We start from the raw sequence: 17,713 nt of genomic DNA, 5'->3' as shown, positions 1-17,713 counted from the left end.
TCTGAGGTATCTGCTGTATTCAAACAGTAACAAGTCTGAGCTATATAGTTGATCCAGAATGTTTATAATCATGTCCATGATATTGTAAAGTAATCCACGGTGAGACAGTAATAAAGAAAGAAAGAGAGAGAGGTCGAAATAGAGACTGGAGCCATCTCAGCTCCCTGTGTCTCTGCTGTCCATCTCTCAGCATAAGGCCAATGAAGTTGATTACTGCAGGAAGAATGGATTCCTTGTGATGCATCATGGTGGTAACAGTCTGCTGCTGAAGGTGCTCCAGCAGCTGGAGAGTCATCGTCCATGTTGCTCCACAGCTTGCACGGCATGCTCCTCTCTGACACCACCAGCAAAGCTCCACCCTCAGATCAGAGTCAGCTGATGATTGTTGATTCTGTTGGTGCCTTCACCCTGCTGCCCCAGCACACAAGTACACAAGACTCTCAAGTGTTGTTGAGACTTCAAATGTAGCTTGTATTCCTTCAGTTTACTGCTCTCATTTTGTCTTTTCTTCACCTGTCTTCCAACTTTCTAACAATCATTTTTTCCATGCCAGTGTCCTCGTTATTAATGTGTTCACAGATTGTTTAGGGCCATGAGAACATATGGTAATAAATATGCTTGGCCTCCAAATCCCCTGAATCTCAAACACTTTGCTACCTTCCCCTTCCAAACTTTGACACTCTCATATTGGTGATGTGTCATCCACTAAAAACGTGGATAAATTCTGCTTATATACCAAATAGAACATTTATTGCATTTCATTGTATTGAGGCGTAAGAAATTACAATTAACACGTGACTCTGAAGCATTCCCACACTCAATAGCTCTTTCTTTTTAGCATAGAGTATCATATATGTGCATTTACCAACAGTCTTTCAAGCTATTACCACGTAATTTGTTTGTTCTTACCCTCTAAATTGACACACAGGAGCATTTCCTAAAAGCACCCCAAACAGTGTCATACCTAATCGACAGTATAGGTCACTGATGATCTTTGATTGATTGTGAATTAATACACTGTAGTACTAACATAATTCAGTCAGTACCCATTAAAGTAAGGAGTTACCCATGACAAATGTCACATTTACATGACAACTATGTTGTGTCGTTAAAATAATGCAACATTGGCTTTCAGTTTCACATGGGACACAAACAGTCTCCTGATTGAAAGTCCTGTGTTTGTTTCACCTTTTGCTGAAGTATAACAAGAGTTTGTACTACTCGTGCAAAGATAGTTGGAGTCAGGCATGACCTTGAATGGTTAGGTCACGACTTTCCACCAAACAATAACTCAAATATGGGTCTTAACAACAGCTTGTACAAACAACCTACGCGGTTGTATTTTGGAGGACAGGCTCACATTTACTGCCAAATCTAGATTTTGAACAATTCAGCATTAATTTTGGTAATAATCTGAAGAAAAATGTTATATCTAAAGGGATACTCATAGAGGAAATGTCACAGAAACCACAAACCATATAATTAGTCTTTTTAAAGTATCACAAACTGAACATATTGTTCTTTTAAAATGAATTTAAAGCAATAGAATGTGAAATGCTGGAGCCTATCCCAGCTACATGGGCAAGAAAGGCAGGGTACACCCTGGACAGGTCGCCAGGAGGACAATTTTAGTTGCATTAGGGTTAATTCAGCATGTATAGTTCATTGTTTCATTCAAGGCGTCTCAATTATAAGCCTTTGAAGTATGGCATTTTATAATGAACCAGTTTACTGAACCAATTTTGTGAGCCCAGCCCTTTAAGTTGGCCACATTCTAACTTAAACACATTTGTGAAAGTTAATATTACAGGCACTCTATTAAACCTGAACCTGAACATCAAAGCAATTAATGCTACTTTTTATTTGTCCATCCTAACAGTTTTCAGAGTCATTATAGGGAAGAGGCTGTTGTAAACATTAACTCACTGTTTGTTTTAAGGACAACACTTGGATAAGTCAGCTCAGTACACAGCTTCCAGGTAATTAGGATACTCACTGTAACTGTAAAAGAAGAGCAAACAGGCACAAACGGACTGGCCAGAGGGTCATCACTAAAAAGGACATCATAGAATTCAGCCAGTTAGGTTCTGTACATGGATCCAAAAAATAAAGGATGACACTGTAATTAATTACCATCACAGTTTGGGAAGATTTAATACATTTCACAGTTGTGTTACGAATTTGCTGTGGAATTAACTCCAGGTTTATGGATAGACTGACCTCAAGATAAAGCCTTGCACTTTTCTCAAACAGACTTCTGATTTTATGACCATTCTTGTCAATATTTACACACCATTTCCAATGAGGAAAACCCGTAAGGTGTGTTGCAGTTCTGTACACAGCTTCCAGCTAAAAAAGCTTGACTGGAAAGGCCACATGTTCATCATGTTTAAATAAAGGACCAGCACACCGCTGAAAGTCACAGTATTCAGTCAGTTTTGACAGACACCAGCACTTTCTACAGAAACATGCCTGTTCGTGCATTTGAGGGTAAAGATCATGCAGCGGCTTACCTGCAGTACAGAGTGGCACCCCTTGAATTAATCAGTGAGATTATGAAGTATATGGGGAAAAAGGTAAGTGTGCTAGTTTTTTTTTTTTTCATTTGCAGAACCATGCCCAAACTTTTGTTGGCTATGTCACAGCCATGAACAATGTTGAACAATTGTATTACGGGTGCATTTTGCTGTAATAAACCTGCTGTGACCAGTGTTAATTTTGGCAGCTATTTTACAAATAAGTCTTAGTCTTTATATGTAAGTGCTTATAAGTTTTAGGCACATTGTAGTTTTGTTTTTTAATTTTCATATTCTTACTCTAGTTTTAAAAAATTCAAAATGTGTTAGTAGACGAGGCATTTTAGTCAGTTTTTTGGTCATTACTTTTAATCGAAATGTTTTTGTCTCTTTAAACTAATTCGGTTAGTCTAATATCAGAAATTAGAATCAGGCTGACAGGTTGTAATTTTTTTTTCAACAACTACAGATCATGTCTACAAACTTAAAAACTTGCATTTCCATCAGAGTTTTTTGTCAGGTGTAAAGGATGATTTATGAGCATACACTTACTGATCCACATTTGAAAAGCTGGAAATATTTCTCTTTTGTGGTCTCAAAAACTCTGAAACCACAAATATCGCATTTGGGGCACCTGGGATTTGTACCCAGGATAATTGTAAACTCTGACTTTTTTATCTCGCTGTTAAGTAGCAGAAATTAATTTTATTTCAGCTTGAATTCTTTCCAAATCTGCCAGTATGGAGATTTAAACTTACGTGTTCTCAGAGTCTGTGATTTAAACTGGACTTCTAGCTATTTCAGAGAAAACTCAGCTGATTTCAGCTATACTCACAGATAACCAAGCCCCTTGCTTGTCTGTCAAACAGCAATCGAACCATAAACCTTCTCAGAGTAGAGTCCTGCAGGGAAAATGTGAAGTCTGGCAGATGGTGGCTGCTCAGTCTGCTGTGGTTCAGCTGCTAATAAGCAGAGCTAGCTGCTAACAGCCACTGCTGCAGCTAACAACCTACACAAATCCATTCAACAGCTTCACCATCCACAGTCAGTAATACACAGCTGTTTATTTACTGCGGAATTACAGCTCACATCTTACACAAAAGGCTGACACTGCTCTGGTGTAAGTGTTATGCAGGGTAGCGAAACATCTGGTGCTGACCGAAGTTTACAGCCTATCAGTTCTTTATTGTTTGTTTATTTGTGATAATTTCTCATTATAACGAGTCATTCTTGGTAAGAAATATAATAAATATAACAGATGAAAACTGGCCTTGGCCTTGCTTGAATTTTCATTAAAAAAGACCTTTTTGTTGCTACAAACATGGCAAACATCTCCCAAACAAAAAAGACCAGGTTCAAACATGGTTGGACATGTCCTGTCATCCACCATGCTGAACTACTTCATACATATGAAATGTACAAATGTAACATACTTGTGGACTGCAAAAATGTTCAATGCCAACATTTTATTGTGGTGACTGAGCTAGATTAAACCCATCTATTGACTATAAATTCAGAAGCGGACAGATATGCCTCATTTAAGGTGTAACTCCATTCCCTTTAGACACCAAACCAGTTCAGCCTTGCAGTGGATGTGGGTTGCGGTTCTGGGCAAGGAACAGTCCCATTAGCATCACACTTCTCAAGGGTTGTTGGAACAGACATCAGCCCCGCTCAGCTGGAGATGGCGCAGGCCAATGACAACCCTTCAAATGTTTCGTACAGGTGAGCTGGAGGGAAGGTGGGGACTTTGGTTAAATAATTTTTTTTGTTTAACTGCAAGGATGCTGCAGAACACCATCCAGGGTGTACTGATGACACTGTGTGACAAACAAATGTTTCTTATTCTTTTCTGGACATTTGGCCCCCAGGGAGTGTCAAGCAGAAGAGCTACCATTTGCTTCTGGTGAGGTAGACCTTCTAACGGCCATGACGTCGGCTCACTGGTTCAACCGCGAGAGGTTCCTCCTGGAAGCTGACAGAGTGCTAAGGCCTGGGGGCTGCCTGGCTCTCCTGAGCTACACCAAGGAGGTGGAACTGGAGTACGGGAATGTCTCTACTACGCTCAATGACATCTGTGATGAGGTATATTCAAAATATAAAAACATGAAAATGCCTCAGAGAAAAAACATACTAAATTTTATTTAGATCCTAATGTGGGACAGTCTAATTGTACATACAAAACAATTTCAGACCAGTGGCACATTCCATTACTCTAATGCCATTTGATACACTTGTGCGTAAATGGTAACTAAGCCCTTATAGTGGCAGCTTATGTGACACATAAGGTAACTTTTCTGCTGGTCTAATATTTTTAGTGAGACTGTTCCAGATTCATGGTGCAGCAGCTTAGAAGACTCCAAAAAGTTTTCAACAAGATCGTGGGACAGTAAACAGTCTTTTATCTGTAGATCTGAAGAACCTAGCTGTACTCTTTTGGGACAGAAGTCCTGTAATATAGCTTGGGGCAAGAGGAATTCAATACTAAACGGGGAGCCAGTGCAGAGATGCTGGTACAGATGTAACATATTCCCTTTCTTTATGTTTGCATAGTAGTCTGGCACTCTGTGCTAGTTGTAAGCAGTGACTCGAGGCCTGGTCGATACCAAAATAAGGAGAGCTGCAGTAATTGAGTCTTGAGGATAATGAAGAATGGAGGACTTTTTCTAAATCTTTAGGTGACAACAACATCCTGATCTTGGATACAATTCTAAACAGGAAGAGGCTATCAAATTTCAGAGAAAATTATTACTTTTTTTTTTTTTTTGCATAGGGTCTGGTGGAGTTGGATAACTGGCTGAGGGACTGGACAGTGGTGCTGATGGAGTTTAGGAGATGGATAAATATGATATCTCTATTGTGTGGATTTAATTGTAGAAATTTATCAGCCATCCATGCTTTGGTATCATTCAAGCATTTTGCGAGGATAATGGGTCCGGTCTTTTCATGGGGTTGAATGGGGAGGGGCAGTAGTGTGTCATCTATGGAGCAATGAAAAGAGATGTTGTGGTACTGAATAATTTAGCCTTGCAGAAGCATGTAGGTGGAAAATAGGAAGGGACCAAGGAATGAGCCTTGAGGGATATCCTTCATAGACACATAAAATGCAACCTTAGATATTAAATATTTGTTAATTTATGAGCAAACAATGCAAAGTTAGTTAGTAACTATGTTGTTGTATTTTTCTTTTCTTGATTAGTATTACGCTGCCATGGATCCATTCCGAAATCCCTATCTTGGAAAGTGCTCTGTGAAGATCTACTCAGACATGTTTGATGCCTGCTCTTACCAAGACAAAGAATGGTGAGTGTTTCTGCCTTAATTACATCACATTTCACAAATAGTCCTCACGAAACCGGGAGCCTGTTCATAACTGGTATTAACATGTGTTTCAGTCACCAATTCACGCATCGCCATCCATCATGTGTCTCTGGGCGACCACTTGTGTTCAGATTTCAAAACTGCCTATGTCACTGATGCTAGAAAGTCAGAGGGCCTAGTGATTATGTCCACACTCTCATTCCTTGTTTGCTAGCATGCTCACGAGTCACGTTATCAGTGTTTTTTGGTACAGCTGGAGCTGTCACTGCCAGCAGAAATTAGGTTTACTTCCATGGGGCAAAGCGACAGATGGTTGCACAAGACTTCATACAAACTTGTTGTAAAATGGGTAACAGAGTGTTATCAAGCTGTTACCAAAACAACCACCAACTTCTGCGCCGATGACGTATTTTCGTGCTTGGCGGAGATACATCAGGACGCCTAAGTGTTTACACTACAAACGATTTGTGGTCAAATGTGTACCAAACCACCTTGGCAAGTTGTTTTAGTAAGGATCATAATGTGTCATGGTGGTTGTTTGCACTTGTGTTTAGCACTGATCACCCAAGTTGATGTTAACACCGGTTATAAACAGGCTGTACAAGAATAAATGCTATGAAAACATTTTTATTTACAGCTAAAGTGAGAATCAGACATATACACTGTGACATCTGGGAGTTAACTGCCACGCAGCAACTTAAACTTGAGCACTTGGGGTCAAATGTCTTGCTCTGGGACATCTCAGTATATAGTCATGGGAAAGAAGAGTATTTGATTCATTACAGCCTCGATTTTTTCTTTTGTGTCCAGGAATGACTGTCTGAGGGTAAAGAGGACTATGCCACTGAGTAGCTACTTCGGCATGGTGGAGACCTTCTCCACCTATCAGAGATTTCTGCAGAAGGACCCAGTTCGGGCTCAACATATTTCTAATGACATCAGGAACAAGTGAGATATTAACCTTCAATGCATACATTAGTCTAATTGTTAAAGGTGCTGTAAAGAAGATTAAGGTTAAAAGATATAGAGGAGTGATGGCGGCCTGAGCAGAGACTAAACTTATGCTCCCTACGAATATAATAACATGAGCTTCTCTGTTCTTTGTTGTGGGAACTGGTCCAGCCTTACATCAGTGCATATGAAGCCCTATGTGTGAACTGGCAAGCTAATTGTGAACGCCCTGCACTTTGCTGATAACAACCCGGTCTCACTCCGAAGTCATCGAAATCTGGTGCTTGGGCAGTGACTTACGGGAAAAGCCAGCCATGTCTTTGATAATGGTGGTCTGTGGAGAAGATGCTTTGGGTCTGCAGGTTGTTGTTTTTTTGCTGCAACACCCTGCATGGTGACTGGAAAAAATTGAAAGCATGTTGACACTGTTAGCTTTCTAAGCACTGTTGCCATTGTTGGTGCTGTTTGCTGCTAGGCACCAGCTCAGCCCCCTCCATGCAAAGAGCCTTGTGCAAGCAATCTCTATTCAAACTCTGAAGGTGACAACGAGCAAAACTGTGTGTAAATCTTCCCAAACTGTGATAGTAATTAAATACAATGTCTGTTTTTTTAAATCCATGTAAAAGTTATGGCTCAGCACTTCCCCTCCATATATTTTGCTTGCTGGGCTATTCTGTCTTGTCAGTGGCAGGGAATTAATGGTGGCTATATTATCAAAGCAGTAAATGCTTTCAACAGTTAAGCTTAGTCAAGCAGTGTTTGGTTTTTCTGATTAATGCCCAAGACTGTGACAGCATTCAAAGACAAATTTCAGCGGTTTTTGATAATGATAAATTCATTTAAGTGGAGATTAAGAGATCAATGTTCAGCACCAGGCAAGTGGAGGTGAGAGCTCAGGGCCAGAAGTTTTAGGAGCTGTATGCAACATTCAGAGTATGTGTTTTGTCTTTTGTAGTCCATTCGTCCGTCCATTAATTCATTTCAGATCCTATTTGACCACTCTCTTTTCTTATCATCAATCCCAGGTTGTTGACCGCAATGAAGACATCTTCATCTGACCCAGAAGTAACAGTGGTTGTCAAGTATTTCTATTGGCTGGCACGCAAACCTTGTTCACTCTGAATGGCTGAATCCTGTGCACCAGATAAGTTAGGTGCATACAAATCTAATAGTGCTACTCCTTTTATATGGTGAGAATCGTGTAAAATAAAAAGTCTTTATCCTTTTAAACTATGATTTGTTGTGTTTATTTTTATATAGATGTATTTGATCAGTGCCATTTATAACAATTAATATCAATTAAATAGACAAAAAGAAACAATTTAACTACATAGCCTGCTTATTCACTTGTGATAGAAGCACAAATATCAAGGAAACATGACCAAATAAACAATATATGCTCAAAACTGGGAAGGAAAAACCCTCCACTTCTGAACTGCTTCCAGCTTGGTGTGACGCTGTGTGGAGGAGGGAACAAACAGCTGCACCACGGACAGTGGTGCCCAGTGGAATTCTGTCTCCTTCCTCCCTGACAGTCAAGATGGTGGCAAAGCAAAAAATGTTTTGTTTTTTTTCATCTCATATTGTGCCTAATTTTAGTGGATCACAATATATCAGCCGTAGAATTAATCTGCAGGTCCCCTAGTTCAAAATGACACCAAACTACTGATGTCAATTTTAAAGCCACGACAAAGGCTAAAATATGGCCTACAACAGGCTGTAAGGCTGAACAAATTTCCAAATTTTACGGTCCCTACCAGCTAGTTAAGAGGAGTGAGGAGTAGCAGTCAATAATGATGTTAAACAGTCAATGAAACAGGTCTTTCAACTATTGAGAATAACTGCAACCCTGAAAGGCTGATTGGTCCAGTAGTTTGCAAGATTAGCTGTGGACAGACAAACACAAGATATGATACAATACATGATAAGATAAGATAAGATAAGATAAGATAAGATAAGATAAGATAAGATAAGATAAGATAAGACAGAACTTCATTCATCCCAAGGGTAACTTCAGCAACAGTTGCAGTACAAATTAGGTTAAGTGCAAATATAAATCATCAGTCAGGTGCAAATCCGGATCATACACAATGCCAAACAGGTTAATGTTACGGATCATAGATGTATGAGGACTGGCATATCGTTCTATATGTTCAGAAATATATGGTTGGTTAATCTGGAATGTTCCCAATTATGTCCATAATATTGCACTAAATTTCCCATAAATCAGAGAGTAATCCACAAAGAGACAGAAATCCAGAGAGAGATTGAAACAAACCGCCTCAGCTCCCCATGTCTCTGCTGGTCAGTGACGTTGATTGTGGCAGGATTTCCTGTGGGGCTTCATGGTGCTAACAGTCTGCTGCTAAAGGTGCACCTGTGCATAACCAGCACATCGTGGAGAGGATGAGCAAGTAATGTGTGAGCAAGTAATGTGTGAGCTCTCAAGTGCTGAAGGGACTTAAAATGCAGCTTGTTTTCCTTCAGCACAAAGTGATTTGTGTGATGACTGGGCAGAAAATTCAGGGCTAAAACTGACTACCTAGGTTCATGACTGTAAACTCTCTTAACAAAAGAGAAACGGTTCATGCAAACAGACAAGTTTGTGTTTTTAAGAGATGGCACCAGTCTTGTTTTTAAACGAATCCAAATTTTAGCCACATTTACAACCCTGCTACAGGAGATCAGATAATGAAATACACTCAGCAGCTCTTTCCTTTTCACCACAGTGCCTCATATCATATGTGTGCATTTACTGCCATCTGCTGGTGTTTGCAAGCAAGTGCAAAAATCTAGATTTGGAAAATCACAGCATTTCTTTTGGTATTATTTGGAGGAAACATCTCATTTTTCATCGGGCAACTTGTGTGAAACATTTTCAGTTCAAGTGCTTTAATCATTAAAAATAAATTACATATTGTACTTTTACTATTAATTCAAAGCAAAGAAGTGTGAAGTCCATTATTGCTTTCAGTTGCATGTAGACATGCCTTTTTGGCAGCAGTCCAAGAGGGCAGGACAATGTTAACTCTGCAGGTTAATGTTTTAACCTGGTGGTTAAATAAAGACAAGTACGCAAGTGCAGAGTCACAGTCTCAGGAAGCGCATTGACAGTTCCAAGCACTTTGCACAGAGACATGGCTGTGCGTCTCTTTGAGGGTAAAGATCATGCAGCTGCTTATCTGCAGTACAGAGTGGCACCCCTGGAATTGATAAGCAGGATTATGAGCTACATGGAGAAAAAGGTAAGTCTTAATGCATCTTCTTTAGCACTAACTACACCTTATAAATGCTTGTGTAAAGAACACACCTGTGGCATTGCATGAAATAGCTCTTTTGGAGGCTTACACAATGTTATACCTGAGAATACTTGAGATAAATGTTATCATGATAGAAGTGTTGCCAAACCATTATTTAGCATTGTAGTTATGTTTCTAGTCATCTGTTAAAAAAGCAGTCAAACAAGTTTATAATCTTAAGGTTTAACTTTTCAGACAACAAACCGGTTCAACCTTGCAGTGGATGTGGGCTGTGGTTCGGGCCAAGGGACAGTCCTACTGGCTCCATACTTCACCAACATTGTTGGAACAGATATCAGCCCCGCTCAGCTGGAGATGGCTAAGGCCCAGAGCAACCCTCCAAATGTATCATACAGGTATGATAGAGGCATAGTAAGGACTTTGGTTAAACCGTTTTCTTTTTGTTTAAGTCCAAGGGTGGTGCCAAATATCCTCCAAGGTGTATTGATGACTTTTGATTGATGACCCCAGGGAGTGTCCAGCAGAGGAGTTATCGTTCGCTTCGGGTGAGGTCGATCTTTTGTCGGCCATGACGGCTGCTCACTGGTTCAACCACCAGAAGTTTCTCCTGGAAGCTGACAGGGTGCTGAGGCCTGGAGGCTGCCTGGCTCTCCTGAGCTACACTATGGACTTTGAGCTGGAGTATGGGGATATCTCCGACAAGCTCAATGACATCTGTAAAGAGGTTCATCCTAAAAATAAAAACTCAATTCTTGGAATTTATTTACAATTTATCAAATATAGATGTCTGTGTACACGTTTCAGTACGTTTAATATTATCTTGGGGGGATAAGAAAGTGCTTTTTAGAAATAAGTGATTAAAATACCCATACATTCTTCACTGGAAGGCAAAGTTTATTAAACCATTTATCCAATACCCTTTCAGTGTGAATTTTTTTATATGTCAAATGCCATTTGATGCATGACATTATGTACTTTGTCATCAAATCCCCTACATTGGCAGTATAAATGCCATGGTTCTGAATAACTTTGCATATAAGCATGTAGAGGGAAAATAGGAAGGGACCAAGGACTGAGCCTTGAGGGACTCCACATGAGAGATAAACAGGGAGAGAATTAGTCACTGTCATACCATATCCTTTATACACATGGAAATACGGATTAATTATGCAAAGTTGCTTAAACATATCTTTCCCTTTTTTCTAAATTAGTTTTATGCTGCCCTATTACCGTTCCGTGATCCCCATATAGGAACAAACTCTGTGAAGATCTACTCAGACATGTTTGAGTCCTGCTCTTACCCGGACAAGGAGTGGTGAGTATCGGACACATATGCCCTTCAAGGAATTAAATGGCACAAGCAGCTCATCCACTTGCAGATCAAGTGTCATGCTCATCTCATGTTGTTGAGTGTTTCACTATACAGTCTCAGTCTTTCCTTCTTTTGTGTCCAGGGTTGAGTGTCTGAGGGTAAAAAGGACTATGCCACTGAACAGGTACATTGGCATGGTGGAGACCTTCTCCAGCTATCAGAAGTTGCTGCAAAAGGACCCCACTGAGGCTAAACGTCTTTCTAATGATATCAGGAACAAGTGAGATATTAACCTCCACCCTCTTTCATAAGTCTAATAATTAACTTCTGGCCCTGAGCTCTCACCTCCACTTGCCTTGCACTTGACCTAAATTCATTTATTATATACATTATATACATTATCAAAAACTGCTAAAATTTGTCACTGATTACTGTCACATACTTCTGCATTATGGTATGCTAGTAAAATGTACATAAAATTCACCGGCAAAAGCTCTGCTGGACATTCCTGCTATCAGCATGCAAATTGCACACTCCCCCAAAACATGTAACATCTGTTGTGTGATAAAGCTCCAAATTTCAGAGTAGCCTTTTATTGTGACCAGCCCAAGGCACAACTGTATAATAATTTTGCTGTTTAATTAGCAACCTGATATGTCTCACCTGTCTGATGAGGTGGTGGATTATTTTGGCAAAGATAAGTGCTTACTAACACGGATCAGATTCTAACAAACTTGTGATAAAATTTATGAGAAATGAGCCTTTCATGTGCATAGAAGCAGTATTCGATCTTTTATTTCAACTCCTGTAAAAAATAAAAGTGCATTTATATTGGTCGGCGTACTTCAAATTTCCTCCACTATTTATTAGGGTACTATTGTAATCCTAGGTATTCTTCTTCTTTCTTCTTTCTTCTTTCGTCTTCCGAGGAAATCATACTTCCCATGGGTGAAAACTCACCAAACTTTGCACAAAGGTCCAGTCTCATGCCAGATATCCTCAGCTGTAAACTCAAGCCAATAGTCCTGATGGTGGCGCTACAGCAAGCGTCTAAAGTTCAAAACTTTGAAAATTCATAACAAATCAACCATACGTGCTACAACTTCACAACTTTCATCAAACTGTAGCCCCAGTACTGAAGAAACTTTTGTACATTTAAACCTATTAAAAATTATGAAGTTCATCACTCTGTTTTTTTCAAAAACTGTAAAACTTCTTAAACCTATCTCCTCCCACAATTTTTGCTCAATTGACACCAAACTTGCTACAGAGCATCTTCAGACTGTCCTAAAAAAAACTATGTTTCTCAGATTTTTGATTTATCAAAAATTGAGCCTACAGTGCATCAAAATGTTTGACTGTAAACAGTACTGTAAACATATACATGCAAATTCTTGCTAAATAAATCTTCAATGTTCATGAAAAAAAATACAAAATTCGTGAAGTCATGGTAGATGAAATTTCAGAATTTTATCTCAAAAACTAAATTTTTGACAGCATTTTGAATTTTGCTCTAATGTGAACAATTGGAGTCAATGTAAAAATGGCAATTTTAAACATCAGTTTTTCATTTATGAAGCAAATCAATCATTGTTAAAATAAATTACCAACATCTCCATGCTGTCTAGATGCAATATGTGTATTTTCAGATTTTTGTTTCGATAATTGAATTTTTTACAGTGGTTTGAAATCTGCTTTTCCATGCATGGACGGCTGCTAAACCTGCACGTCTGGCTTAGTCAATTTGTGAAGCTACACATGAATTGTCACTGACTAATTAGCTCAGTGAGATATAAATTGATTCTTAGTCTCAGAGGTTGTGAGTTCAAGCCTTAGCTGATGTGAAAGGTATATTGTGTTGCTAAATGTCTTCCAATTCTTTTGCTTGTTGCTCAGAATTGCCTAAAAATGCCCGGACCCGACACATCACTGCACAGCAGCTATAATTTCAGTTAGTTTCCATCTTTATGTAGCCATTAGTCTGTCCATTGATTTATTTTAACCATTCTCTCTTCTTGTCATCAATCCCAGGTTGTTGTCTGCCATGAACACATCTTCTAATCCAGAAGTGACAGTGGTTGTCAAGTATTTCTATTGGCTGGCACGCAAACCTTGATCACTCTGACTGGCTGAATCCTGTGCACCAGATCCCGAAACCACAGCTGTAGGTTACAGAACCTTACAAAGTGAACACTAGATGGAGCCTTGTCATACAGTGATGGATGAGATTCTAATTGAAGTCCACTTTGAGCCTTTTGTACAGCCTTGAAATTGTACTTTTCTTGAATGAGCTTCTTATTTCATGACATGGATCAGAAATATCCACTTGTTTTCAGTATATCCATATCTTTAGATATTAAAAATATTAATATAACTGCAACAGATTTTGTTGTCTGTTAATCACAGTTGTTTTCAGTTGCTAAAATACATTGGTCAAAACTGAAGCTATGAAACATTTTTATTTATGGATCATTTTTACTGCTTTCACTAAAAGTGCAACAAATCACTATTTTTTTTCCAAAATCCATGAACAGTAACCTGAAAACTGAAATATATAGAAAATCTTACATGTACCAGAATATTTCAAATAAAATAAAATTATATGGTAATTAATTCAAACACAGCTAATTGCAACAGGTTTTTGTCTCATTACCAAACAGACTAAAGGGGACAGCTTGGATTTTATTATTTTATTTTATTTTATTTTATTTTATTTAACTGTATTTATTTTTATTTATTTTTGTAATTATTATTGCAGCCTTGGAATTTCAGATTTTGTTTCTATTATTCATTTATTTTAATTCATTCATTCATTCATTTTTGCTTATTTCAACTTTTAATTTTTCACAAGTAAATAACTATATTATGCAAAGATATAAAATACCAAAGGATATTAAAACAAATTGCTGGTACCCTGACTGGTACCAGGATGAAATCCTCAGAGCGCCCTGGGTTCCTCCTGGTGCAGAACAATGCCTCATGTGGCCAGAGTGTGTAGCCACTTCCTGGATGCCATTGATTGGCCCGCTCCTTCCCCTGACCTAAATCTAATTGAGCACTGATGGGACATTTTATCTGTGCATCCGCCAAGTATCACCACAGACTGTCCAGGAGCTCACTGATTCCCTGATCCAGGTCTTGGAGGAAATCCCCCTGGACACCATCCTCCAACTCATCGGGAGCATGCCCAGATGATGACGGGAGTGTATACAGGCACATGGGGGCCATACACACTGCTGAGTCACATTATGAGGTGCCGCGATAACATTCACAAAAGTTGGATCAGCCTGTGATTTACATTTTTTTACTAAGAAGGCAGTCTGAGTTAAGCCAGTTACCCACTTTTCTTTCAGTGAGAATTATTAATATGTCAAATACCATTTGATGCATGACCCTGTGTGTAGGTGGTAATTTAACCACTTAGACTAGCTGTTGTCCAGTAAGTGGCACACCAGTCATTTTCATGCCATATGATAAAGAGAAAATAAAACCTTTGATTTAAAGCTAAGAAAAGCAGCTACCCGTACCTGCTCAAAAGCAGTTGTGCTCTGATTATTCCTTTTCACATCAGCTGAATCAGATAAGTCAAACACAGGGTGTAAATGCTATGAATACATTTTTATTCACAGCTAAGGCTCGGTGAAGTAAAGAGCGAGAGTCAGACACATACACTGTGATGTCTGGGAGTTCACTGGCACAGAGCATATTAATTTTTAGCACTCAGGGGTCAAGTGTCTTGCTTAGGGGCGTGTGTGTGTCCAGGAATCAGTGTCGGAGGTTAAAAAGGACTCTGCCACTGAGCTCACACTTGCACACTTGGCATGTTAAGACCTCCTCCTACTATCTGACACTTCTAGAAAAGGATCCAGCTGACGCTGAATGTCTTGGTAATGACATCAGAAACAGGTGAGACATTAACCTTCACCTCAACCACGGGTCTAATTGTTAACTTCTGGCCCTGAGCGCTCACCTCCACTCGCCTGGCGCTGCACGTTGATCTCCTAATCTCCACTGAAATTCATTTATCATTATCAAAAACTGCTGAAATTCATCTTTGAATGCTGTCACAGTCTTGGGCATTAATCAGAAAAGCCAAACACTGCTTGACTAAGCTTAACTGTTGAAGGCATTTACTGCTTTGATAATATAGCCATCATTAATTCCCTGCCACTGACAGGACAGAATAGCCCAGCAAGCAAAATATATTCGGGGGGGGGGGGGGTTGGAGTGCTGAGCCATAACTTTTACATGAATTTAAAAAAAAAACAAAAAAAAACACATTGTATTTAATTACTATCACAGTTTGGGAAGATTTACACAACTTTCACTTTATATTTTCCTCATTAATTAATTTCAGATCTTTTTAAACTATTCTGTTTCTTCTTGACTACCATCCCAGATTGGTTTCAACCATTAAGGCATCTCTTCCTGATACAGAAGTTATACTAGCTGTGAAGAATTACTACTGGCAGGCATGCAAACCTGTCCGACCAAGTACTTTCCAAAGTTCTGGGTTTGTGACTTCTTTAAATAAACCAATGTCTAACTTTGACCTAACTTTGTATGCAAATGTTTGGTGTTTCTTTTCACTTAACCACCCATCAGACATATCTAGCAACCCCTTTTGGAGGTTGTGACCCTCAAGTTGGAAACCACAGCTTTGGGTTTCACCTGGAAGCAACACAAACCCGCACAGCGGAATATAAATTACTGTGCGTTCCAATACCATACCACCATACTATGCCAGAAAAAGATTTATGATGTCCCAATACATCGTAATATGCCAAAACAGGATGTTCTACTACATCCGGTCCGAATTTGCAGTATGCAAGCCAGCATGCTTTTCTGACCCACAATTCTCTGTGCAGTGAAAGATACGTCACATCCACTGAGCCGTAAACAGATGACAGCTGATTAACAGATGATTGACAGCTATCAGAAGTCGTAATAACGGGTGACAGTGCATTCAAGCAACTGATGACCAGTCGAATAGTAATAATAGGAATATTAATTGGATAGTAATTACTAGAAGAACTAGTGCATACCCACTGGTAGCTTTGTCACCTTCTACCTATGCCAATCTTCAATGCCTGTGTGCAGTTTCACATAGACTGACCACGTCAGTGAGTAGAAAAATGTGGGACAGACAGAATGACTAACTGACAGAATGACACACTGGCAGTTTCCGTGATTATGTACAGCATACCATACCATGACTTAGTCATACTAAAAATTAGAAAAAAAACAACAACATTGGGCCACAGGGGGAGCCACAGCGATCGGTCGCATTTTAGCCATTTTTAAGCATTTTTCTGTTGTTATAGCGCCACCCAGTTACCAATTAGAGTTAAATTTCTCCAGTCATCTTGAGGCATCCTGTTCTACATATCTACCAAGTTTAGTAAAAATCGATATGGTGGTTAGGCCTAGATAAGAAATGAGCTCTCTAGCTCCCCCATTTTGTTTGATGGGGTCAATAATGGAGGGGTCCCCTCAGATTATGTGTGGTCATATGTCTACAAAGTTGTGTGGTGATCGGTGAAACCCTTGAGATGTTACACACCTTTATGTGATGAGCCACGCCCTCTGCAATATTCATTGCTTATAGAAGCTCAGTTTTAGTAAGTGTTCCAACTTTTGCCAAGGAGGGAACTTGAGATATTGGTTCCAAGTTTATGTACACCGAGTTTCATGCAGATCGGTCAAACTTCCTAGGAAGAGATCGATTTGAAGTGTTTTTCAAAAAATTCTAAATGGCGGAAAATCTATATTATTATAGTATTATAGTTATGGGTTTTTGAGGCAAATTTGTTCCTCATGAGGAGAGGCATCTCTGTGCAAAGTTTCATGTCTCTATAACATACGGGGCATGAGATGCCCATTCAAAGTTTGCAATTTCAATCAGTTGCTATAGCGCCCCCCTTTGGCCAATTGATGTAATATTGCTTCATTCGCATCCTCCCATAACCCTCTACCACTGTGCCAAATTTCACATGGATTGACCAAGTCAGTGAGGAGAAAAACATGGAACAGACACACACACACACCCACAGACAGAGTTTTCGTCATTATTAAGATAAGATGGTAACTGATATAACAGTAGGAGGGTCAAAGTTAAGGGCATCAAGTTATGAGACAGTAGTATGTCCCCGTTGTGTGCATACCACATTCAACAGTACATACTTTTTAAGGGCAGCTGCAGTACATACTAAAAGTGAAAAGAAAAAGGATGTCATTCGGAACGTACTCCAAATCTACTGGCTGTTCTGTAGTGGCACCCCTAAGCTGGGGCCAAGAGGGAGCATGGCTGCCCTGATACAATTGCTGCCCCTCCCACTGGCAAAACAATTGGA

At 39.4% G+C, this 17,713-nt stretch overlaps 2 protein-coding genes across 2 annotated transcripts; both read left to right on the top strand.

Annotated features, from left to right (window-relative positions):
* The first annotated feature begins 2,468 nt into the window (after positions 1–2,468).
* On the top strand, positions 2,469–7,910 carry LOC125885268 (putative methyltransferase DDB_G0268948). Its single transcript, XM_049570819.1, has 6 exons — positions 2,469–2,576; positions 4,081–4,241; positions 4,388–4,601; positions 5,716–5,819; positions 6,648–6,785; positions 7,814–7,910. The coding sequence occupies exons 1-6, from the start codon at positions 2,469–2,471 to the stop codon at positions 7,908–7,910; spliced, it is 822 nt and encodes a 273-aa protein (XP_049426776.1).
* A 1,982-nt stretch (positions 7,911–9,892) lies between these two features.
* On the top strand, positions 9,893–15,420 carry LOC125885012 (putative methyltransferase DDB_G0268948). The gene is made up of 6 exons (XM_049570374.1): positions 9,893–10,033; positions 10,283–10,443; positions 10,559–10,772; positions 11,260–11,363; positions 11,503–11,640; positions 13,392–15,420. Exons 1-6 carry the CDS (start codon positions 9,926–9,928, stop codon positions 13,474–13,476), a joined length of 810 nt encoding a protein of 269 aa, XP_049426331.1. The 5' UTR covers positions 9,893–9,925; the 3' UTR covers positions 13,477–15,420.
* Positions 15,421–17,713: the final 2,293 nt, after the last annotated feature.

Source organism: Epinephelus fuscoguttatus, linkage group LG24 (genome assembly GCF_011397635.1).
Source record: "Epinephelus fuscoguttatus linkage group LG24, E.fuscoguttatus.final_Chr_v1".
Lineage (NCBI taxonomy): Eukaryota > Metazoa > Chordata > Actinopteri > Perciformes > Serranidae > Epinephelus > Epinephelus fuscoguttatus.
This window is presented reverse-complemented; position numbering and strand designations above follow the sequence as displayed.

Excerpts from the sequence above, each read along its gene's own strand:
- LOC125885268 (XM_049570819.1), top strand. The coding sequence starts at position 2,469 with ATGCCTGTTCGTGCATTTGAGGGTAAAGATCATGCAGCGGCTTACCTG. Across the intron at positions 4,602-5,715 it reads TCAATGACATCTGTGATGAG|TATTACGCTGCCATGGATCC; the intron begins GTATATTCAAAA and ends TTTCTTGATTAG. Across the intron at positions 5,820-6,647 it reads TCTTACCAAGACAAAGAATG|GAATGACTGTCTGAGGGTAA; the intron begins GTGAGTGTTTCT and ends TTTTGTGTCCAG.
- LOC125885012 (XM_049570374.1), top strand. The coding sequence starts at position 9,926 with ATGGCTGTGCGTCTCTTTGAGGGTAAAGATCATGCAGCTGCTTATCTG. Across the intron at positions 10,034-10,282 it reads TGAGCTACATGGAGAAAAAG|ACAACAAACCGGTTCAACCT; the intron begins GTAAGTCTTAAT and ends TTAACTTTTCAG. Across the intron at positions 11,364-11,502 it reads TCTTACCCGGACAAGGAGTG|GGTTGAGTGTCTGAGGGTAA; the intron begins GTGAGTATCGGA and ends TTTTGTGTCCAG.